The sequence below is a fragment of the Schistocerca cancellata genome, chromosome 4 (assembly GCF_023864275.1).
Source record: "Schistocerca cancellata isolate TAMUIC-IGC-003103 chromosome 4, iqSchCanc2.1, whole genome shotgun sequence".
Taxonomy (NCBI): Eukaryota; Metazoa; Arthropoda; class Insecta; order Orthoptera; family Acrididae; genus Schistocerca; species Schistocerca cancellata.
Window position 1 is genome coordinate 224,617,822 of NC_064629.1, and position 26,435 is coordinate 224,644,256.

The window sequence follows — 26,435 nt, forward strand, 5'->3', positions numbered from 1 at the left end:
GGCATGATGATGGGCACTCGAGCTTCTGTCATTGGTTGGTATTTTGCCCATTTTCTAATCAATTTGCAAAAGATGCCCCACAGAATGATTTTAGGCACTTATACAAACTCACATTTTACACTCATTGACATTTTCCAACAAGTATATGGAAGTAGCTTGTTTCTGACGTCGTCTTAAAGTGTAAGCCTTCCAACATTCAACAGTAAACCCTTCCATAGCACACAGGGCCTCTTGCAGCTCAAACACATTGATTGGACAAACTTCACACTTTTTCAGTTAAACAAATCAGTGATGAAACATGCTGCTCTGCTTTTGGTCAGCAATTTGCTGGTAAGGGTTGCATACTGATGAGAAATCCTCAATAATCAGTATAATGAAGGAAGTAAGTTACCTTTCAAGACTGAATTACATTAAGGGCCCTATGTTAGTGAGATAAAGTGAGTGTTTACTGATAAATCCTCAAAAAGTCAGACTTAACACATCTTAACCACTAACTGTCTGTCAGTGTAAATATGACAACACAATTTAAATTTTCCACACAGTTTTTACCCTTTTATTACATATTTAGTTTTGAATGCCAGTGCATGTCCCTTACCTTTTCTATCCTGTATGCTGAATGACACGCTGCATTGAAATTTATCAAGGAGTAGTTAAATCACAATAACAGTTCTGCTGTGTTGATTCAAGTATCAGCAAAACCAACAAAGGTGTGACACATTTCCACCTTTCTAACCCTCCTGTTGTCCAAACTGAATTATAAAAGGTAATCAGATGTGAATGAGATGTATGGAAAAAAGAAAGTAAACTGTTTGTTATTTAAAAAGTAACTATCACACCTGTTAATCCATGTATTCCACTGTTAGACAAGATTGTCAATGTCTTGTGGAAAAATGTATGAGGTTGCAAACAGAAAGCTGATTGTACCCAGGTGTTCACATCTTCTTCTGAAGCAAATAGATGGCCACAAATGTCTTTCCTGCGGGCTCCAAAAACATGGAAATCACATGGGGAGATGTAGGGACTATACGGAGAAACTGTACGAGCTTCCCAGTGAAAAAAAGAACATGTGGGCACACCCACACGTTGCCTTGAGTATGCTGCAGAAGTTTCACTGAGAAGCCATTACACAGCCTCCATACAGTCCTGATCTCTCCCCGTGTGTTCCATGTTTTTGAAGCCATAAAAAAAAGACATTTGTGGGCATTTATTCACTTTGGACAAAGATGTGCGCAACTGGATACAATCATTGGTTCCATAGGCAACAGTAAACATTTTTCCATGAAGGCATTGACCAAGAATCTGCCCTGAAGAGAGAAATTTATAGCTTCTGATGAAAAGCTGTCTCCACATTTTAACAGTTTATCCTGCCAATATGTTTTACTGTATTAGAAAACTGCTGCTTATGAGAAAGTGTCACAGCAGATGCACTGACATTATCTGAACACCATTGCGTACCTTTACTCAAAACATTTCTTAACGATGAACTGGACATTCTCATTCGTAAAAACTGCTAAAGTAATCATACCAGATTTAAATTGTATCACAACCATTAAGCCTGAACAACTTACATAATGTTGTGAAAATACCGAAATTATACATCAAGGTTAGTAATTAATATACCAAGAAAATACATGTTTCCTACTTGAAACTAAAGCATTTAATGTTCTAAATTTTTCTGTCATTGGGGGAGGGAGTTATCAGAAAATAATGTTCAACTATAACTCAATAACTGAGATGATCAGAAACCTCTTACCACAGCAATTAACATCTTGTATATTCCCAATTTTAAAGTAAAACTTGACAACAAACTGCATGTGCACTCTTCAAACAGAAATAACATAAAAAAGTGGTTCTTACCTTATTGAAGACATTGCCAAATTAATATCATCAGCAAGATACAGTTATCTTCAGAAGAATGTTACTGAGATGAGACACTATTCTAAGTAAACTTTTGTATCAAATGCATAGGTGGTAATAAGATACTTTTGATCAAACAAAGGTAGAAAAAAATTCCTGCTATGCAATATTGACCAAACAAGGGTAGGGAAAAAAAAAAAAAATCCTGCTAAGCAATACTTAGCCCCCCCCCCCTCCCCCATCAACCATCGACCTTACCACTTGTGGGAAGGCTTGCACGTCTCAGTGATGCAGATAGCCATACCGTAGGTGCAACATAACGGAAGGGTAACTGTTGAAGTCCAGACAAACGTGTTGTTCCTGAAGAGGGGCAGCAGCCTTTACAGTAGTTGCAGGGGCAACAGTCTGGATCATTGACTGAACTGGGTGTAACAAGGTTTTGTTGTGCTGGTACTGCAACAACTGAAAGCAAGGGGAAACTACAGCTGTAATTTTTCCCGAGGGCATGCAGCTCTATCGTATAATTACATCTTTGGGTCGGGGGTGGAAGAGACTACTTAGAAGCACTTTATTATCAGGAGAAACACAACTGGCGTTCTATGGATCAGAGCATGGAATGTCAGATCCTTTAATTGGACAGGTAGGCTACAAAATTTAAAAAAGGAAATGGATAGGTTAAAGTTGTGGGAATTAGTGAAGTTCGGTGGTCAGACGAACAGGACTTCTTGTCAAGTGAGTATAGTGTTATGAATACAAAATGAAATATGGGTAATGCAGGAGTAGGTTTAATAAAGAATAAAAAATAGGAATGCTGATAAGCTACTATGAACAGCATAGTGAACACATTATTGTAGCCAAGATAGACACGAAGCCCACACCACCACAGTAGTACAAGTTTATATGCCAACTAGCTCTGCAGCTGATGAAAAGATTGAAGTAATGTTTGATGAGATAGAAGAAATTATTCAGACAGTTAAGGGAGACAAAAATTAGTCATGGGTGACTGGGATTCGATAGTAGGAAAAGGAAGAGAAGAAAAAGGCATAGGTGAATACAAACTGGGGGAAAGGAATAAAAGAGGAAGCCGCCTGGTAGAATTCTGCACAGAGCTTAATATTGGAAGAGAAGAGAGGAGATGTGGTGCTATAGAAGGATGATGAAGATCAGCTGGAGAGACAAAGTAACAAATGAAGAGGTGCTTAGAAGAGTGCAGGAAACCAGATCTCTGTGGAGGCACATCCAAACAAGAAGAGAGAAATCCATAGAGCACATTCTACGACACAACATCATCATTGGAACAATAGCAGGAGCAGCTATTGAGGGAAGGAACCGACGGGGGTGACCAAGGATATCATACATGCAACAGATCATGAATGACGTTGGATGTAACACATATGTGGAAATGAAGAGGAAGGCAGACAGAAGAGAGGAATGGCACTCTGCTGCAAACCAACCTCATGGATGAACACTAAAAGAAGAAGAAAGAAGAATACTTGGTTTAAGAATCCTGAAAGGAGGTTGTATACATCGAAGAGATCTGGAGACACCAGAAGGTTTCAGACAGATTATAATCTGTCTGTTCTACAAAAAAAACCTTTTTTTCTATTTCTGATAAAAAATATTGTGATCCTAGTTGTATTTTGAGTGCTGAATTGAAAACTGTTTCTGGTTTTTTTTTTTTGTCAGGGATAGTTTATGAGTAATCGCAATTTTATTTCTCTTTTCAGTTTCTGATATAGTGCAGCAAACATGAGGTGAATTTCGACAAACAAATGCACATCTTTATGATGTTATAAGTTCATCACATTAATGAAGGGTGGGATCTAACATATAACAGCCGGCCGAAGTGGCCGTGGGGTTAAAGGCGCTGCAGCCTGGAACCGCAAGACCGCTACAGTCGCAGGTTCGAATCCTGCCTCGGGCATGGATGTTTGTGATGTCCTTAGGTTAGTTAGGTTTAACTAGTTCTAAGTTCTAGGGGACTAATGACCTCAGCAGTTGAGTCCCATAGTCCTCAGAGCCATTTGAACTAATATATAACACAGTAACCTTTGTGTATACACTTTGAAGCATTTATTTGACGTGAGAAATTACAGAAAATTGACAAACAATGAGCCACTGCCTTGTAATGCACATCACTTTTTCTCTTGTATTGTGAATCTTTCTTCTCTCGAATGATATTCCAGCAATAATCTGCTAACATAGAAGGTACCCACTTCCCTTTATAGCGCTTTTCTATGGTGGATATGTCTTTATGGAATCTTTCCCCATGTTCATCAGATACGTCACTACAACTCTCTGTGAAGTAGTCCAGATGAGAGTCCATCATACGTACCTTCAAAGACATATTGCACCCCAAATCTTGATATGCTTTGATCATATCCTTCACCATTGCTTTGTAGTTAGTACCTCTTCTTCTTCAGGAAGTTTTACGACACCACCTTAAAACAGTCCCATGCGGTTTTTTCTTGATCAGTTAAACATGCTTCAAAATTTGCATCTTTTTGCAGTTCCCTGATTTGTGGGCCCACAAATACACCTTCCTTTATTTTTGCAGTTGAAAGAGGGGGAATTTCGTAGCTAGATATGCAAACCCACAACCTGTTGGATCCATGGCCTTCACGAATTGTTTCATCAGCCCAAGTTTGAGGTGAAGCGGTGGAAGTAGTATATATTCAGAAGCTACCAGACTTTCACGTTGTACATTCTTTTCGCCAACTTTTTATCTTCGCCTAGGCCATTTCTTTTTCACGTAGTGAGAATTTCGGTCTTGACTATCCCACTCGCAAAGAAAACAGGCATACTTTGTGTAGCCTTGTTGCATTCCTAGTACCATAGCAACTACCTTGAAATCTGCACATATTTTCCATTTGTGTTCATTGTACTTTAATGAATTTAGCATCCTTTGTAAGAATTCGTAATTCTCTTTTGTCAAACTAGCGTGAGCTACTGGAACAGAGTGTATTTCATTTCCGTTATGGAGCAAAACACCCTTCAGACTTGTTTTCGATGCATCTATGAAAAGTCTCCACTCCTGTGAAATATAAGTGAAATTCAACCGTGCTCGGAAATATGACAGGTAGTTACTTGTCAGCCAAAACAGCCACTCGTTAAGACTGACACAAATTGTGGCTAACACCACTGTTGTAAACTCGATGCCATGAATTGTGAATATACATATATATACATATTACATAAAAAGTATCCCTGACAACGATATTTTGTTTACATATTTGAATTTCCCACGGTAAAATGGTCTAGAAGCACATACTTTCATATCAGAAATAGAACCCATGTCGAAAGTGTTATATAATGGTTAGACAGAGATTTACAGACCAGGTTTTAAATTGTAAGACACTTCCAGGGGCAGATGTGGACTCTGACCATAATTTAATTGTTATGAATTTTAGATTAAAGTGAAGAAGCTGCAAAAAGGTAGTAATTTAAGTAGATGGGACCTGGATAAACTGAAGAACTTGAAGTTGTAGAGAGTTCGCACAGAGCATTAGGGAATGATTCACAAGAATAGAAGAAAGGAACACAGTAGAAGAAGAATGGGTAGCTTTGAGAGATGAAATACTACAGGCAGCAGAGGATCAAGTATGTAAAAATACACGGGGTAGTAGAAATCCTTGGGCAACACAAGAGATACTGAATTTAATTGATGAAAGGAGAAAATATAAAAATGCAGTAAATGAATCAGGCAAAAGGGAATACAAATGTCTCAAAAATGAGATCAACAGGAAGTGCAAAATGGCTAAGCAGGAATGGCTAGAGGACAAATGTAAGGACGTAGAAGCCTATATCACTAGGAGTAAGATCAATGCTGCCTACAGGAAAATTCTTTGGAGAAAAGAAAACCACTTGCATGAATATCAAGAGCCCAGATGGAAAACCAGTCCTAAGTAAAGAAGGGAAAGCAGAAAGGTGGAAGGAATATGCAGAGGGTCTATACAAAGGAGATGTACTTGAGGGCAATTTCATGGAAATGGAAGAGGATGAAGATGAGATGGGGGATATAATATTGCGTGAAGAATATGACAGGGTACTGAAAGACGTAAGTCAAAACAACGCTCAGAATAGACCACACGGTGATAAAACTACTGACAGCCTTGGGTGAGCCAGCCATGATAAAACTCTTCCATCTTGTGAGCAAGATGTATGAGATGTGTGAAATACCCTAAGATTTCAAGAAAAATATAGTAATACAAATTCCAAAGAAATCAGGTGCTGACAGCTGTGAAAATTACTGAACTATCAGTTTAATAAGTCATGGTTTCAAAATACTAACACCAATTTCTTTACAGATGAATGGAAAAACTGGTAGAAGCCGACCTCGGGGAAGATCAGTTTGGATTTCGGAAAATGTAGGAACACGCGAGGCAATACTGACCCTACGACTTACTTCAGAGCATATCTTACGAAAAGGCAAACCAATGTTTATAGCATTAGTAGATTTAAAGAAAGCTTTTAACAATGTTGATGGGAATACTCTTTCAAATTCTAAAGGCAGCAGTGGTCAAATACAGGGGGCAAAAGGTTATTTGCAATTTGTACAGAAACCAGATGGCAACTATAAGAGTCGAGGGGCAGGAAAGGGAAGGATGTACGGATGTGAAATATGGACGATGAACAGTTTAGACAAGACGAGTTTGAAGTGTGGCGCTATAGAGGAATGCTTAATACCAGATGGGTAAATCGTGTAATTAATGAGGAAGTACTGAATAGAACTGGGAAGAAGAGGAACTTGTGGTAAAATTTGACTAGATTAAGGGATCGGTTGGCAGGATATATTCTGAGGCATGAAGGGATCACCAATTTAGTACCGGACAGTAAGCAGATCCAGAAGGATGTAGGTTGCAGTGGTTACTCAGAGATTATGAGACTTGCACAGGATAGAGAACTGCATCAGAGCAGTCTTTGGACTGAAGACCACAACAACAGGCAGTATTGTTAACGTAATCTTTAGTGTTACCTTGATGAAGTTGATTTCAATCCTAGTACTAGTACCACTGTTTTGCACCTTCATAAGTAAAACTATGCATTGACAAAGTTCTTACCATTCACGTAGGCTCATCTCACTCCTGTTGTTGGACTATTATACAGCTGCAAGACTTGCCTCCAACCCTAATTTATTGTATTTTTAAATTTTTATAACTCTCCATTTCTCTTATCGTTTGAAATGTTCTGTTACTGTCCTTGAGCTTTTTTTCTTTCAATATCTTCATATTCAAATCCTGTGTGTTTCCTCTTCCCTTTTTCAGTTTTCCTATCTCATCTTGATGTGATGTATATTCCCCTTCCCCTTCCCCTCCCCCAAAGTCTGAGGGCAGATGCAACGCTTCAAGAGCTTTGCTGCCTAGCGCTAATCATCTTGAAATGCTGGCACCTGTTAAGTGGTCTTTTTTCCATATTTACTCAATTGTACCTTTATTTTGTACAATGTTCTTTCTATGCAAATTACGTAACTCTAAACCTCTAACTATACTAAAAAAAAAAAAAAAAAAGCAGGTAAAATGTTACTACACTTATCAATGTACCTCTTACAACCAATTTTATAGCAAAGTATTGTGATCATTATATTGCTAGTTTTCTCCTTCTGACAGCAATTTATTGCGACAACTGAAAGTAAAACTCACAGAAATGCTGTTATCAGCATAAACAGGGTAAAGATTATGGACAATTTGGCACACAAGTTGTTTCCTGAAATGAAATGTATGGAAGGTAATAAATATGAAGTCTTCTGTGTGGTACTGTTTACATGTCAGTAATATTTTGAGCAGTAAAAACAATTTTTATACAAATGACTGTTCATAAAAAAGATACCTATATTAAGTACAACCAGTGTTCAATGAAATATGATGCCATTGTTGTTATATTGTTTGTTACACTATCATCATTATGAACTGACTACGTCAGATTCTTTCTCCAAAACTCTGGTAATAACAAAATAAAAACAAAACAAAGAACCTGGGATACCTCAATATTCCATTTTGTGGTACACACATAACACAAATAAATAAAAAATTATACAAATCAAATAATATATACACTCTGTATCTAACACTTGAAATGCTTTTGGAACAATAATCCAATTGTTCTGTTTTATTTTATAATTTTTTATGTGGGGTAATTTCACTAATTGCAGTAGTGTAGCTATCATACAATGACAAATTAAACAAACTTTCTGCCAAAGGCTAGGACACAGCCAAACACATTTTTGTTATTCTCCCAAGGAGACATTTAAACGTGACCACCGACATACCAGGTACCAATGGTATCAGAATAACAAAACTGCTGCAGGCACATGTTAGCAATATGTACAGTAACTCCCATATAAAAATTAAACATTCACTATGGTTTACTACTTACAACTAAGTACACAACTTATAACCAGTTTCACCACTGAATTTATTTACATTTAGATTATCAACATCTAGCAGACAGACTTACACAGTTTCTGTACACAGCTGCATCAAATTTTGCACAGTAATAAATGCCACATTCCTCCAAAGGGAAAATGGGCACAATTGTAGATACAAGAATTGTTCTATAAACACTATACTGCAAATTTCTTAACTTACACAGTCTTAGGAAACTATGACTTGAATGCACAAGGATGCAAACAGAACAAATTAAACACCTAGTCATTCTTTTGTACTTACCATAATCACAAACTGTTTATACAAAATTGTACTACTATAAACAATGCAAATGGCACTGAGCTCTCTGTATACAAATACAGAATACATTAATCAGCCAAAAATTATCAAAGTTTTCATCAAAATACTTATCTTGTTCTCACACCTTAAGAAACGCTGAAAATTTTGAAATAATGTAATGTGTGTGTGTGTGTGTGTGTGTGTGTGTGTGTGTGTGTGTGTGGACCGCATCCATTTTGGCAAAATTTGTAACATAAATTCTGGCTTGGACGGGAAGTTCTCTTTACACAGTATGTTCTGAACTTTCACTGATTTATGCATTAAATAGGAAAAAAGGGCTTGCATGATACAAACAATTTTACTCAGTAATTTTAAAACTGTTTTGATCTGTGGTCAATCAAGTGCAGCACTGGATGCTCATAAACTTGCATATTTACATTTGATTAAGTGGGAAAACAAAAAAACATTACACATCTATAACATTGGGAAAATACCCACAAAACACACACACACACACACACACACACACACACACACACACACACACACACAGAGAGAGAGAGAGAGAGAGAGAGAGAGAGAGAGAGAGAGACTATTTCACAATGATAAGTCACCAGTCACTGATGAAGAGTCTGGAAGTTAGAGTACACCAAACAAAACTCCTGTTTTGAGCATCCAAATCAGTCAAGTTCTTCCTCGTAGTACCGAATTCGGGGAAAATCTTGACTGCTGACATCCACAATCCTCTCTGTACTACAGTATTTAATATTGTGTCTTGCTAACAAGGAATGTTGGAACCTTTAACACGGTGAGAAAAAGGCAATGATGTCATTAGAGACTGGAAGATATCTGGCACTAATAAATGGAGACACTGATGAAGCATCGAAAATTCTCAGGAGAGGTAGCACAGTGAATGGCAATGCTCAGGGGAAAGGCAGTTGGATGAAAGTGGCATCAAGTACTTAGTGTACATAATATGTGGATGAGAGAAGAATATGTTAATAGGCAAACAGGGACAAAGAGCAAGTCTGACACACAGGAAGAAACACTGAGCTCGTAATAAATTGGAAGAATTATTGGAGGGGGATGGGGAGTGCTGGAAATGTGCAATTGCTTCCTGGGAAATTAATTTTTCTTTCACTTATGATTATGAAGGTTTGATTATCACTGCATGTGCTGAGACACAAATTGTAGTTTGAAGTTCAGAACACCATAACTAGGAATTTGGAAATAAAAATTGGTAGCCAGATAACATTTTCACACCTCGTGCTTTCTTAAGCTGTGAGGCAATGCAGAGGATTGTAATGGCATCTGTGAGGGGAAAATCTGTACAGCCATAAACAAACTGTATTTCACCAGTCTCTATTTACTAATGTCACTCTTCACAACACTTGCCTTTTTATTTCCTATTAAATCAATATGACTTTCTTTTATCACAACTGTTGGGCAATGTTCAAACAAACAATTAACACGTAATCATTGAGGATTCCACAGCTGCTTCTATATATGCTGTATGTTGGCACTGTTCTCAGGTACTTCAGACATGGCTGAATGTCAGTCAAAGATCCAAAGAAGAATGCCGACAATTTCTACATTAATTAAGGACAAACTTAGACACTTCTGAATCACAGACACTGTGTACACTATTCTAACTTCCTCTTGAATACAGAGAGAGTGTGAAAACTCATGTTTCAGTTCTAGTCAATGTACTCTAACACCTTCTGCGTCATTCACCAACAGGATGGTGACATTAATTCCTGGCACACACTGTTTTCCATCAGATGTCTATGGCAATACATAATGTTATACAGATCATGCAATCATCAAATCACTATGCAGTCTATTTTAAGTGCCTGATACATATACCTAATTTCATCCAACAATGCATACAAATGGGATAAAAATTCCTCAAATATTAGATCATTTATGAAGTATCTGTAAGGTTTAGTCTAGCCACAAAATACCTCAAAATAGAGATGCAATACATAGAATTGAATTTAAAATTCATCCTGAGCAATGAATTCTTAAAGCTTTACACAGAATATAATATCCCAAAATATATAATAATTTTCAACATATGATTTATACTAATGTATACATTATAAAACAGCAAGGGAACACAAACTACAGCTACTACCAATACTTAGGCAATGCTATGATACAACTCAAATCTGTGTTGTGAAATGTAGAAAATGACAAAGACAGACACTCACAAGAAGAAACTGAAGATCTTTTCTTTTTCATTTCGGCCCTATGCAGTCCCAGTGAGGCTGATCAGTTGTGACTACATTTGCCACATGGATATGGAAAATTCTTCAATTTCTGATTTTTGTTTTGTATCAGCTTCTTATTTTTCGCACATATGCTTATAGGAGGATTTTTCTAAGAAATCGATCAACTAAGGAACATACATGCTGCACTAACCAAATCTTCAAACCTTAAAGCCATATTTTTCAAGTCCATCAGATTTCAAATTTAATCTTTGCGTCACATATTTCATTAGACTCAAACAAATTAGCACTGCAAATATGTCATATGCTGTAAAATAGTGTGTCTAGAATTTGCCCTATGGGGGCGCAACAGGAATTTTTTGGATAAGGGGCATAGTTATTGCCAAAGCTGACTTCTCTACATAATGAACTACCACAAACACATGATGAACTGTCAAATACTAATGTCTGGTGGAGAGACAAAAATGGTTCTGCAACTGGTGTGCAATCATTGCCTTTCCATACTTCCTACTTTTCAGCTATGTAACCAATGAGTATGAAAGCAGGTCTAAATGCATCTGTAACGATGAAAAAATACACTTGGATGAAGTTTGTATCTACACGAAGATGACTACATTAAATCGGACTAAATTCTAGACATGGTGGAAATGTTCCCTTTTACATAGCATCACTCTACACTCAAATTCATCCATCTCATACAAAGCAACTAATACACTACCGTGAACTAAAACCACCACCTAATCAGAACACACATCCCAAGTATACCAATAAAATAGCAGCACACATTTTTAATTATGTTTGACATTAAAAAATAATTTCAGTGACAATCTTCATAAAACTTCAAGGTGATTGTGTATAACATACTGCATGTATTCTAAAACTAGATCTGTATACATAAATGGAGACCACAATACAGAATATGCATTGCTATTGAATAAACATGTCAAATAATGAGGTTACTTTTATTTGCAGTGCATTAGTAGTGACACGGTAACAACAGCATTACACATATAGTAAAAACCTATTATACATACTAACTATTGTAAATTACACTACAAAACAGCTGTAAAACAAATGTAACCAACCTGAAAGTGAGAGATCTACTACTGCGCCTACATTAATTGTGTGTTTACAATGGTTTCCCTATTTACATAAATGGGTGTCGAAATAATGGAGAAACTTAAAACTGGTGCCTTAAATTTTGTAACCACTAAATTGTGAATTCATCATCTGGAAGCAACTACAACTACACTGTGAAGTGAAGAATTTTAACAACCTTTTGTAATAATATGTATGTAGCAATACATATTTCCTTTGAATTGTATCTGTGCTTATATTGTACTGTACAGAGAAACTAATTTGCTGTTCTGGTCCCTAATGATATAAGGAAATGCTTTCTTGTGAGCAACAAAAAGGACTGTTTTTTTCCTGTGAACACTATAGAATTATTTAACATGGTGCAGCATGCATTCCCCAGAGAATTATGAACAATAGCAGCATGACCTAACTGAAGGATAGACACTGGAGCAAACAGCTGAAACTACATGACAAATGTCCTTCACTCCAGTACTCAAACTTATTGGCTCTGAGCACTATGGGACTTAACATTTGTGGTCATCAGTCCCCTACAATTTAGAACTACTTAAACCTAAGTAACCTAAGGACATCACACACATCCACTCAAACTTATTGACAGCTGTTAAGACAACTGTTAACACTAGGAAACTATCCAATGCCTTTGTAAGAAAAATAAAAAAGGATGTAGATGTTTAGATTCCACTATGTGACCAATAAATTAGTGGCAGTATAACTATCATTTCCAGAACATTCATTGCTACTAAAGCTCAAGTGACCAATGAAAATAAAAACTATGCTGTTTTAAATGGCATGTCTACAACTCATCTTCAAAAGACTAAATTAGATTAAAAAATGGAAACTATCCTCACCTCTATTTTGAGCTGTACCTTTTTTTGGAAGTAGTGGCAAATGGGGAAGATGATGAAGAAGATGAAGAAGAAGTATAAAAACAGACAGAGCAGAGCCATTAGAAGCAAAGTAGAGACAGAACTGTATCTGACGAAGCTACTTCTACCAAACACAACTACTACAGAAATTTAAGAGAACTGTTAAAAGATAAACAATATCATGTACAGTGTAGAAAAGCATCAAAATGATGGAATAATATAAATGTTATTTCCTATGCCAGTTGTAGGTCAAATAGTCAATTAAAGTCACTTGTGATTTATGTATTTGTTACTATGGGGGATGGCCTATGTGACTAAATGAGTCACAGAAATTTTCCATATAAAAAATAAAATATCAACTAAAAATTCAATAGAGCAGCTAGTGCTGATATTCTGTGTATGTCACTGTTCAGTGAAGTCATCCTTACTGAAAATGGCTCTGGCCCAAAAACAAGAAAATAATTTTATAAATTGCAGATAAAATATACCACATCCAATAAGTAAAAACATGTAATTATGAGTACAACTCATTTTGAAGTCCACAGATGAGCAGCGGTCTTGCCCAAAATGACTAGAGCAATGGGTATTAAGAAACTGGTATATACAGGATGCATTATTCTACGGGTTTTATCATGATTATGGGGTAATCGAACACTAATGTAGACGAGAGGGCATAACTGTAACAAAAATATGAAAACAGTTATTGAAAAAAGCCATGATAAGTTTGTTATCAGCATATTCCTGCAACAACCCTTTATGTAAACTGTAGAAAGAGCTAGTTTTTGTTTCTCCTGGTGGGAGTTGTATCTCGTAGTATGGACGAATCGTATTACAAGAGCCTTCAAGTTCAAAATCAGTCTTCATTATCGCATACTATACATCAATTGCCCAATGTTATTTCAGACTAGACAAACCTTAATTCATACCATTCTATGTCCAGCTCTGTGATGTGAGAATTACCCTTCTATATCAAACTATTTGCTAGAGGGTCAAATAGTGTTCAGTCCAGGATAGAATAACAACAATACTCACAACATAGAGAACTACTCACTACATAGAGAACGTGTTGAGTTTCAGACAGGCACTGTAAGGAAGACTGCTGAAAATTTATGAAATTTTGGAAACCACACACACACACACACACACACACACACACACACACACGGCTTCTGTCCTCAGTGCCTGGAGATAGTAGCCACGTGTGTGGGTGTTTTCTATTGCAGGAAAATGAACTTTTTTGGCTAAAAGCTTAAACGTGTAACAGTCTTTTTTTCACTGTGCCTGTCCGCAACTCAAGAACTCCTCTATGTAGTGAGTAGTGCTCTACCTCTTTCACATTATTGTTATTTCCAAGAGGTTATCACACTGCCTGTAATAGTGTTCAGTTCAGCAACAATTTTTGACTGAAAACTGAAAATGGTTAAATGTTAGATTATATGACCATTTACTGCAATAAATGCCATCCACATCCCACTATTATAGACCCTTTATAATGAGCAATGTTAGAACACAGCATACAAATAAAAACCTTTTGGCATTTGTTACATTCATGATGGCACTATAAGAATTAGACAAAATGCCTGTAATAAAAGTGACTTCCACTTAAGAAACTGCAGCATTAAACTGAAGGAGAATTAATTTTGTATTAGTCCTCAGAATTGTTTATGGTATTTTGTCATAAAAACTGGTCACTGTCCAAGTCCTGCTATTACCATGGAAAATTTTAATGTTCAAACTGGATACATCAGTATCCACTGCAATACAAATTATAACTAAGAAATATAGGTGACAGGAAGGTCAATAAATAACTGGCAAATCGAACAATTTATTGTCTATCTCCAACTTCATACTTCCAAAAGCAAGTCAATTTTCAGGAAATTGGAATTCACAATAAACCCTCACATTTCCTTTCATTCAACACGAGCCACTCAAAATGGCTCTAGTCTATTAAAATTACAAGCAAATACCCAAAAACTGAAGACTAATTCTTTCAGTAAACACACTTCACCCTTTTTTACTACTGGGCATTCTGAGATAGGGATGACATGCCAGAAATTTTTTGAGTTTTGGAAGTATTGAACAGCCACAGCTGTATCTGCACTGGTCCAACTGACAAAACATCTAGGTGGGTGAAAAGTACTATCTGCAGAATTTATATGCTGTCATATTTAAATATGTGGTAATATATACAAATATTAAGTAATAACTGCAAAAAATTAAGACATCTGAAACTACCATATGCACTTTGTATACAGCTCTGTGCAAAGTTGAGTTACAAAGCATTTTCGTACAGTCAGTTGACTGCAGACTAGAAAAAAATCATCAAGAAATGACTTACTAGGGTTCCTAAAGGTCTCCAGGGGGGAAAAAATACTAGAAGTTAAACTCAATTTTGAAGATAGATCAGAACTTAGCCTTGCTTACTTCATACAGTAGATTACTACAGCATTCACTGTGGCAATAAAGTAACAAAATTATGCTCGCATTTCATAGCAGATTTTGTGATTTTATTTAACAGCTAGCATCATAATTTATTCCTCATCATTTTGCTAATTCCTCCACAGATTATTAAATGTATGATACTACTCTGAAGTTTACAATAATTAGCTAGAGATATACACAACCTGCTTTCGTCACAAGTCAAAAAATTTTATCACAATGGTAATTTCAGAGTTGCACAAGTGGGTTTGCTCCAGTCAGACATATTTCACATGATTTGGTGGGCCTACAAAGGCAGGCCTCATCAGATTATTTGTAGGAGGTTTTCAGACTTAATGGAAGAATTAAGTAATATGAACAGGTGTTAATTTTGACAGTACAGGTGTCAAATACAACCAAGTTAATGCCACAATGGTTCTTCCTACAAAACCATAGACAGTTGCTTTGCGTGCAGTGACAACACAGGTGGTATAACGTCAAGAACACACAAAGAACACAACAGAAGTATCCGGTGTAATGCCATGTGATGAAATTTATACAATGTGTGCCTTGTTGCACATTCTAAATTGTGTTATGTATACAGTGTCTGCAGAAGGTGTAACATCAAAGCAACAAGACGAAAAAGTTTATTTCATAGGTTTCTGTCAAGAGTTTCCAGTTTCAATTGAGGCATAAAACACTAAATACATAACATATATCAGCAGATGTAACTGATCACTACATAACTGTAAAACACTAAAACAACTGGGGGAACAGTTGGTTAAATACAAATTAATAATCACTCCAACAACAATGAAGCTTAAGACTGGTGAAGTGGGTTTCATTTTGCAACCCCCGGCTTGTTTCTTTGTGAATGTCCCCAATTGTATTTGACTGGTGTGTTATATTACATGATAAAATACTTATATTCGGCATTTTGTTGGGAGATTTTGTTTATTTTTTGTTATTGATTCTTTACTTTTATTTTATTGTGCTCAAATAGCTATTTCCAGTTCATTATGTAATTTCAATGCCTCGTGCATGCAGCCTTCCAGTTACTTTCATCTGCAAGAATTTCTGACACACTGTGGTCACTCCATATATTTGCAGTGAAGCACATTCTTTAGTAAGGTGTCATGCATAAGAACTGGTTTAGTGCTTCCACTTTATGTCCTGCTAGTCGAGTTGTCTCCTCCACATTTGCGTGCAGAAATATTTTTTACTTCTCTTCATGAAGGTCTAATTCTTAAGAGTTGAGTAACAACATTACCTGGATAAGTATCTTCATTTTATTCCTGCCAATGGATTAGTCAACTAATAACTTCTATTAATGCTAAAATATTGTTTAAATAACACTTTTCTTCGTATCGCAATACATCACTGCTATGTGACGCGAATCTACTGAATTCAATCATAAGATTTTGAAGTGATTTGCAATACCATTGCCTACAGAATAGGGCATGGTCCCTATAAAAGTGGTGGCATCCAAAACCCACTGTTAAGAGGGACATGGGCACACATCCAATGATTACAGAGTGAGCATTTGCATGCACACACTGTCCACTACAATCAATTGTGCTGAAAACAGATAAATGGAGGCTTCAGAAGAAGAACAAAGGAGTGTAGTTCATTTCTTGACAGTGGAAGGAGGATGAGGAATGGAAATTCATCAAAGGACGGCACAGGTGTGTGAAGAGCACTGCATGTTGGTTGCAAGGGTCAAGGCGCGGCACAAGTGATTCAAGGAAGGATAGATGTCATTGGCCGATGATACACGATCTACACCACAACAATGCATTACTGATACTGTTGCCCAGCAGCAGGATGCCCTCACTATTGAAGACTAGTGAGTTATAATGGCGGCCATTGCCCTAGAAGGTCAGACTGGGTGTCGAAATTGCAACAGAAATCAGTGCTTTCCACATACTTGCGCCATTCCTCAATGAATTTCTGTTCCTCACACTACTTCAGCTGTGAGGAAACACACTACACCCCTTTGCTCTTCTTTTGAAGTCCTATTTCTTTGTTTTCAATACTACTGAGTGCAGTGGATGGTCAACGTGTGAATGCGCTTGTTCTGTTGTCATGTGGGTGTGTACCCAGTTCCTCTGGTAGCAAGTATGAGGCCTCAGCACTATAACAGAACAGATTTTCTTCCATAGGTAATGGCTTATGATTCCTTCTGCAGTTTTCATTTTACATCTTCTGGCTTGTTTCTTTTTACATGAGCCTAATACAATAAATGTGGCCACAGTCAATTTATTGTCTTTAGGTTCTGTTCCCTATGAACCTATACATGTCAATGGAAAATTTGCCTCAAAGCTGTCAACTTGACAAAAAATGTATTTTATGACATTAGTGGCAGTATGACTTAGAACAAATATTTTTGTATCTGATCAAGTAATTATGTAAAATTGTGTAAAATGCTACAGGGTGTAAGAATAAAAATATAATACAAGGAAATTTTGTAGATGCTTTGATGACTATAGCTTAAGAATACAGAATTTGTTAACACACACCAGTAGCGATGACTGTCAACAGAATTGCAACTTTTAACAATAGCACAGCAATGATATAATTTCAGTTAAAGAAATAAACACGCTGTTGAAGATGATTTCTGTAAAATGTCACAGGGGATAAGTTACGGCATGCTGTTGAAACTTAATACATGTAACAAATTGGTGGCCAACCAGGGAAACAGACACTGATTAACAAGCCACAAAGTATAATGTACATAAAAACAAGCAATGTGTCACACACACAAATCAAGATGTAAAACATATCCTTTGAATTTAGTAAGCAATGGGATCATAATTTTGACTTTTAGCCCTTCAACTGATGTGTAGGAACTAACTCGTCATGCTCTGCTGTTCCCCGATGCTGTGGATGTTTTTAAACATGGCCCCTCAGTTTTCTTTAAGTGCTCCTGACATGTTCACACATCCAGTTTTGCTGACCCTTTCACTGCTGTGGACAAGTGAATAAAGCAAGTTCGAGTATTTATCATACAACATAGGTGCCTCTTTGCATGCTATTATTTGCAAGAAATCTTGTTTCGATATCTTCAACCATTCATGAAATATGATGATTGTTATTATCACATGCTTCCTGATGCACAGGGACAGAAATGGGAGAATGACGCATGACCTTCCACCTGATATAAAAACTAATAAATTGAGAATGAAATATCACTCTGCTCTCAATTTTAAATAAAAATTTTCTATCTTATTTACATTTCATAACCAGCAATGTATGGGGGCTAAAATCAACCATACACAAAGTTTATGTGATGTGTTTTTACCTATGCAAACTCTTTAAAATTTTGTGCAAAGCTTTACTTAATTTTCTGCAGCACACTAACTATGATGAATAGTGAAAAGAAATTCAGTCTTTTATTGAACAAAGACATCAGACAGGACGAAGTGCAGAAATAAATTTTTTTCATGTTATAGTTTTCTTAAAATTGGATGATAAGTATTTCATCTCTCAGCACAGGTAGCAGCATCAGGCAAGCAGAGTAGCAACAACAAACGCACTATAAACACGGAATATAGGAAGGACACCTGTAGCAGCAAAAGGGTTAATCTAACCACAAATATGACTCGTGGAAAAATGTTAACTGTGACATATACTCCACTCAGAGTAAAAATCATGTGTAGATGGAAAAAACAAGTATTCTGCTTCAGCACCAGTGAACTGGTAGCACAAAATTTAACAAATAGTAGAAAGGCAATGAACATAAACATATCACACCTCCCACCTCACTGCGATTCTGTTTATTGATTGTTACAAGGTACATAAAAAAGGGGATAGAGTAGCAAGCTTTTATAAAGCCCACAGAACAAGAACAAACAAACAAAATGTCAAATACTTGCGCTAATTTCCAGTCACCAAAAACAGCATGTTTTAGATGTGGCAATACAGTGACCCAGAAGATTCAGTTTATTTAATCTGATTTCAAGGAGGGGATTTGAGATAGGAGTATGTGGGAATTATATACTTCAACAATTTTCTATAATTTATGACTCTGTGGTTGGGGCATATGCAGCTGTGGCAGTACATTTTAAAGCAAGAACTCTGATTCAAGCTACAGCTGTTTGCAATTTTATTAAGGCACAACCAGTTGCATGGCTAATAGCCACTAAACTGCTAGTGGCTTAACAGAATTGGGTCAAGATACAGCTGTTTGCAGAGTTCTTGCTATGAAATGTACAATTTATGAGTGAAAAATAAAAATCCTGAGGACCTATACATATGTCTTAAGCTCTTTTCAGACTGAACATGCATTCATCTCAACTTTTATGGAATGGCATGGATTACCCGGACAAAAGTTTTGATGTTGTCAAGAAGGCGGCATCATCTGACTTACCTACTGGAGCACGAATGTCTATAACATGTCTGACACTGATGTATTCTTGCTGTACTTTTCTATGTTTTTGAGACACATTGCAAATGTAGCATGAGGGCTTTAGATTCTTTCTGTGTGAGTTCTCTCTTAAAAGTGATCTTACAATATATGGATGAAGAAAAGATCAAAACATGAACAGTAATTCTGAAAAGATTTTGAATTATTTCAACAGTAAAACAGTTTCATTAAAAGAAACAGTTTTCCTAACATCTGTTGGCAATTTGAAAGAAATCAAGACACAAAGAATAAGGAAAAAGTCAATTTGTATTCTGTTTGACTACTGTTCTGCTAGTATGTAAAAACGTAGAGGTTTTTGAAATGTGTGAAAGGCACTCTCTATTCCTTCAAATTTCAACAGTATGTAGGTTTACCATATGATCTTTGTCACGATGATCCATTATGATTTTGCTTTGGTTATTGTTAATTTCGACTACCAATTACCTAGTTCCTTAATGCTGAGACTATATGCCTGCATTCCGTAGGTCTATGATTCTTCATAGTGTCACATCTTTTCAATAGTAGCATGACAAGACACGACCTGGCATGATGTTCACATTCCATTTATAGTGAAGACACCTCCATTGACAGTAATATTCATTTCATTTCCTAATATACAATGTGAATTGGCCATTGAGATGGCATTTAACCCAAGATAATAAAAAAATCTACTAACCAAAACTTCCCAGACTGCTAATTTTTATAAGATATTTGTATCTATTTTACAGACCAGCTTTAATTTTGGAAAATGTCTGCAGTAAATACCATTAGAGCCTTCTTTACTTTTGACATTCTCATTGTCCACTTAATTTCAGGGTCCTATATGCTGCTATTGGTTGCTTTTTACATACTTTAAATTCTTCAATTTCTGCTATCCTCCTCACACAGATTTTAGTTTCTATCTCTGACTAACCATCACAAATGAATATAGACGTTTTCTCATTGTAATATTACTTTTAGACATCTCAGTTTTATGAAAAATTGTACAAACGTTCTCAAATGTCTGTATCTATGAAGCAAACAAAAATTTACTACTAATGCTTATCGAAGACTGTTAATCCAATCATGCAGGAATTCATTAACTACTACATTCTGCAAAAAGTTGCATCAAATTGTGTGAATTTCTTGACAAAAGTATTATCACAATATTTACACAGACTTTGTAAAACTGACTACCAGCAAACAATACACAATTGTTTTATTTTCCAATTCAATGGAAGCTGAAAGCCAGACCGCAATAAACATATCAAGATTATAACAAAATCATTCTTTCACATGCTTCATCAACCCCTTCCCCCCTTTTTCTAATATACCATTTGGTCTAATAACTGGTTAAACATTTCATTTGTTTCACTAGGGTTCTGGTGCTGAGAATACTGGTCTGAAGCTTACTTGCTTTGCCATTGTTTATCACAGGGACAAGTAAATGTGCAGAACTGTCATTTCAATTTGATGTCAATCCCATGGAGATGGGAACATGGGCATCATGAAAATTACCAGGATGTATTACAATTTCATACACTTATATTCATATTCTTTAATGTACTGACAGTTCTTTGTTATATTTAAACTCTTACTATCAGAAGAGGGTTTTTAGTTCTTCATATATTATCATCTACACCACTTGCATTATTACTAGAAACATTTTGTTTAGTAGCTTCCTCTATCAAACTTTTTTTACCAAAGTCATGACACATTTTATCTCCCTCCATTGTTCCTTATTAGATGAAATTCCTTCCTCATAAAATTAGACTATAATTACAAATATTACCACAGTCACCACTCCAAAAATTATTCCACAGTTTAACCCATAAGAAGGTGTAAGAACAACTGCTATTTCACTATGAATAAGATAATTACTTTTGCTTCTTCAGGAAGAAAACATACTGCTGTTAAAATGCATCTTAACTACAAGTTACCTTCTTTACAAGTAGTTTCATCCTTTCACCAAATATTTTTTCTTATTCAAATCATTTTTTTCTACCATTAGCTTTTAGTTGTCTTATCATTTGCTTTTGTATCACTTTTTTATGATTTTTAGTGATAGTGCTCTGTTAACTGTTATGTCAAATTCTCACTACAATAATTTAAGTTTCAGGCACTTTTCTTCAGCAACATAATGTTTCAGGGGAACAGATGTGCTAGAGGTGGATAGTAGACGGGTATGTTTGCTGAATACATATATGCATGCTAGCAAGTATAAACAATAAAACTAGTGTTTCGATTGAATTCTCATCCAAAAAATTGCTACACTGCAATTAAAGATTATCCCTTTTGCTGCTGTGGGTGTGTATACACACCCTGCTACACTGTTCCCCAGGTGTTGTGGATGTGTATAGGTGCAATACTTGGGTCTACCTACAGTGCTATGGATGTCTAAATGCGTCCCGAATTGCCGACCTCTCACTGTTACAGCCGAGTTACTTCCATATATAATGGTGCAAAAGAGCTTTAAGTATTTATCATACAACACATGCCTCACTGCATGGTTTCACATGCAGAAAACCTAGTTTTGATATTCTGAATCACTTGCGCGATACGACAGTTACTATAACTACATAATTCATGATGCGCAAGGACACGAATGGGTATGTCACGCACGACCGTCCTTCGGATATAAAACCCAATAAATCAAGAATGAAATGAGGTTTTTTCCTACTCTCAATTTTAAATAAAATTTAGAAATCTTATCTACATTTCATTCATTGCAATGTATTTTTACACCTACAAAAACCTTTAAAATTTTGCAGGATGTTTCACCTAATCTTATGTAGCACAGTAACTATGATGGGTAATGACAAGAAATTCAGTCCTTTATGGAGTGAAGATATCAGACTGTAAGATGTGCAAAAATCAATTTTTTTCATCAATTAGTTTTCAAAAAATTGGATGATAAATATCTCATATCGGTTGGAGTGCTGTCTCTCAGCACAGGCATGAGCCTTTGGCAAGCAGTACAGGGATAACAAAAGCAGCCTCAGCACAGAATGCAAAGAGCTCATCAGCAGCAGTGAAAGGGTTAATGGTTTTCTGCAGAATAATAATTTTGTAAAAGACAGCTATCCATACAGGTGGTTTCTGAAAAATCCACACCTACCATTTTCCCACATACACTGTTCCCATTTTATGAGCCCTTTTGGAGACCATGAATCAATGTTTTACTATATTATGTGTGAATTCAACCTTCTTTCTGAACTCCCCATGGGTCATTTAAGCATACTGGTTGGCTACTTATGGCAGATTACACAGATATTTCCATTTGTTTACTTTTATAGGTGTGTATCCCTAGACCCCAATTTCCTGCTATACGGTTACTTAACCCAAGTTTATACCAACAAATGAAATATCAAAAGCTATGCATTTTGTCACTATCTTGAATCATCACATAAGTCATTAACAGTATGATGAAGCTGGAAACTTTGTTGAATACAAGGACATATTAAATTAATGAAAGCTTTTAATACAGAGTGATCATCAGGAAACAGGTAATCAATCATCTTTATAATGGATGAGCTTTTAAAATACTTAATTTATGTTTTCCTGGCACTAAACTCCATGAGCCGCATTTTTCGCAACACCACTTTTATAAAATTATCATAAACAAAAGAATGATTTCAAAGGCAGACTGAATTTAGATTAATATCCAGCATTCAAACACTACACGCAACTCTTCACTTAGCATATTAGTTGTAAAACTTTAAAAACTCATCATGTTTATTTCCCATCATCACTTTTTTAGTACCATTCAGCCAACTTGGAACTTAACAGTTGGAAATTCAAGAAAACCACAAAACACACAGGATCCCTCACTAAAACCACAAAACACACAGGATCCCTCACTAAAACCATAAAACACAGGAATCCTTTAAGTGATGTTTTGATGATATAACCACACACGTATAGGCACACTAATTATGTCTAATACTTATAATTGCAAAAAACAAAATTCCACTGCTACTCTAAAATTCGTTTTGCTCATAGGTACATATTTTGTACTCCCACAAATAATTGTCAGATAGCTTTTGTATGATAATGAAAGAGACACTGCTTCACAACCTATCTACATATTGAAAATATGAAAGTCACCATCATAGCACAAGATACAAGTAACTACTAATCTATAAAATTTGTACATTTTTTTACTGGAAGGCAGAACACTGTAAAATATATTACTACAGAACATTTCCAATATTACTTACAAATACTCAAACATACTCGTGCAGCTGCAATTTCACTTCTAAGAACGTTTCTACTCAAGCATGCACCCCTATGATTTCTAGACTGGACACCACAGAGGCCTCTGAATAAAGTTGCACAACTTTACTGTAAAACTATTCAGTAGACATGTGTAAATACTGTCAGTTTCACTATTTACAAAAATCATTTGAAAGGAAAAATCTTACAACTATTCATATAAATTGTAAATTGTTCAGCCACGAGAATGTAATTTCCCTGGCCAGTAAACCTTGCTCATAGTATATGTTGCACCAAAACACATTTACATCAATATGTTTTAAAAAAGTAACATTTATGTCACATTTAAAAATAAAAAATATATGTATATAAAACTATGTACATCTGATGTACTTTTAGCACAACTTTGTCCAATAAAGATTATACTCACCTGCCATTAAAGAGGTTGTAAATTCTCTTATAACACCAGAATTATCACACAGTTGCTCAGAATTGGATTCTCAACATTATTAAATACCTTACAAAAAAGCAAATGCTGCAACATTGTAACTGAATATTTTAAGAGCACGATTTAACATACCTAAGAGAATAATAAACAAAAATATATGTTTGTAAAACACACCACATTGTATGTGCTACTGTTGTTATAAATATGTATTCAGTGCTGTACAAGTATCAAAACTTCACAATTTGTGTCAGACCTACAAGATAGTAACACTGGCATGGGAAACATTACAGTATGACACTATGAAACTGTTCTCTTCATGGGTTTTCAAGTTTGACTAATGCAGCTGAAGCAGCCCTCAGGAATTGTGGTTCCTTCTGCCTCGAGGAGCCACTATCAGATAGCTGCCGGTAAATGTAGTTACCTTGGACAGTGCTACGACTTCGTTTTGGTGAAGGTGCAATCTCGATATTATCAGGTGTTATTGTAATTCCAATATTTAATTTGTCATCACGTTCAAATTCTTCATACATTCCTTCGGCTACCTGTAACCAATGTCACTTGTATGAAACTAAATACAAATGATTATCTTACTTACTATGAGAAAAATTAAACTGAATAGGTTATCTAGATGGAATGAATACATCAAAGCAAAATTCTACTGAGTAAACAACAATATTGTGAAACGGAACTGTTGGCCAATATTTCCCATCAGGAGGTGAGGTTATTATTACATACAGATACAGACAGATACATATATAAGTAGAAGCGTCAACACTATCCTAGCTTTGGAACTATTAGTTCTTTCCACAGGGAGTGGAGTGGGATATGTTGCGGTATGTTTAAAATGAAGGTCAGGTCACTCAGACCCCAGGGATAAGAAATCCACATGCAGTGAGGATGAAGGTAACTAATTAGTGTCCAAAGCCATGACAATGTTCCACCTTCACTTTTTTAATGTTTCTACCTGAAGTACTAGACATTTGACTTCTATATGGAATGACTACATCTTCATGGACATGTAGCATGTTTTGAATAATACATGAAATATCTAGTATGAATACATTTAGAAAAACTCTTCAGAAAATATGATGAGAGATGACACATGCAGCAGTTGTACAATGGGCACTAAGATTGTTTTAAGACTTACTTTACTTATCTTTAGAAACACATGTCTTCACACCTTCCTAAAGTACATGCACTTATGCTGCTGTTGATGAAAATATTTGTATTACACTTATTTCATGTCCTTTTCAGAACTAGTCTTATGCACAAACAGCTACTTTGGAGAGACAAATAAGATGATCGGAAATGATTTCAGGAAAAGGAAGAAATCACAGAGCTTGACAGGAAATATCAGAACCAGAGATTTAGATTTTTCTGGACAGTGAGTTAGTTTGTTATCATCATTCTTGGTGCATTCAAAAAAGACTGGACGATAAACTCCTTAGTACAAATCTGAAGTTGCAATCTTGCCTTCTTCAACAACAACAAAAACAGTAACTTGGCCACTGGAAGCCAAACCTGACACTAAAGTTACTGACTTATTGACTATCCTGCCTAAAAAAACTGACTTTCTGATTTGGACACAATAAAATGACTAACCACCGACTCACATTTATCACTATGAATGAACAAGGAGCAGGATTTTTCTTTTTTAAATCTGGCCTCCACTATCCCTGATGCCAGTCATCTCACACTTATTTATTATTTTAATTGTAATCAACATATAAAACTATTACAATATTACATACAATAATAATGAGAAATCCTCAGAGAAAAAGGCCTAGACCAGAAGACCCGAAGACTAATCGAACAGACACTAACCAATACAAAATCCAAAGTCAAATTCATGGGCGAAATCTCGGACCCCTTTGGAATCCACACTGGCCTAAGACAAGGAGATGGACTATCCCCGCTATTGTTCAACATCGTCCTGGACAAAGTAATGAGCGAATGGGAAGCTGAAGTCAGGAGACAAAACACCTGGAGACCAGTCACATTAGGAAGGAAAAGAATGGAAATCCCTTACCTAGCATTCGCAGACGACCTAGCGATACTGACCTATGACCCAACATCAGCAAAAACACAGATCAAAATCCTGAAAGAATGCGCCAAGAAAGTCGGCCTACAAATCTCTTTTGAAAAAACGCAAGTCCTAACAAGAGAAGGCGACGACATCACAACCAAGTACGGCAAAATTAAAGGGGTCACACACTTCAGATACCTAGGCGAAATCATCGAACCGACCGGAACAGA

At 36.0% G+C, this 26,435-nt stretch overlaps 1 protein-coding gene across 3 annotated transcripts in view; it reads right to left on the reverse strand.

Annotated features, from left to right (window-relative positions):
- Window positions 1-8,698: 8,698 nt before the first annotated feature.
- Window positions 8,699-26,435, reverse strand: part of LOC126184723 (forkhead box protein P2-like) — a 97,279-nt gene continuing 79,542 nt past the window's right edge. For all 3 annotated transcript variants that reach the window (XM_049927252.1, XM_049927250.1, XM_049927251.1), the window contains one exon: window positions 8,699-24,721. In XM_049927252.1, the coding sequence (XP_049783209.1) occupies window positions 24,494-24,721 (228 nt within the window). In that variant the 3' untranslated portion in view covers window positions 8,699-24,493. The remainder of the gene's footprint in view (window positions 24,722-26,435) is intronic.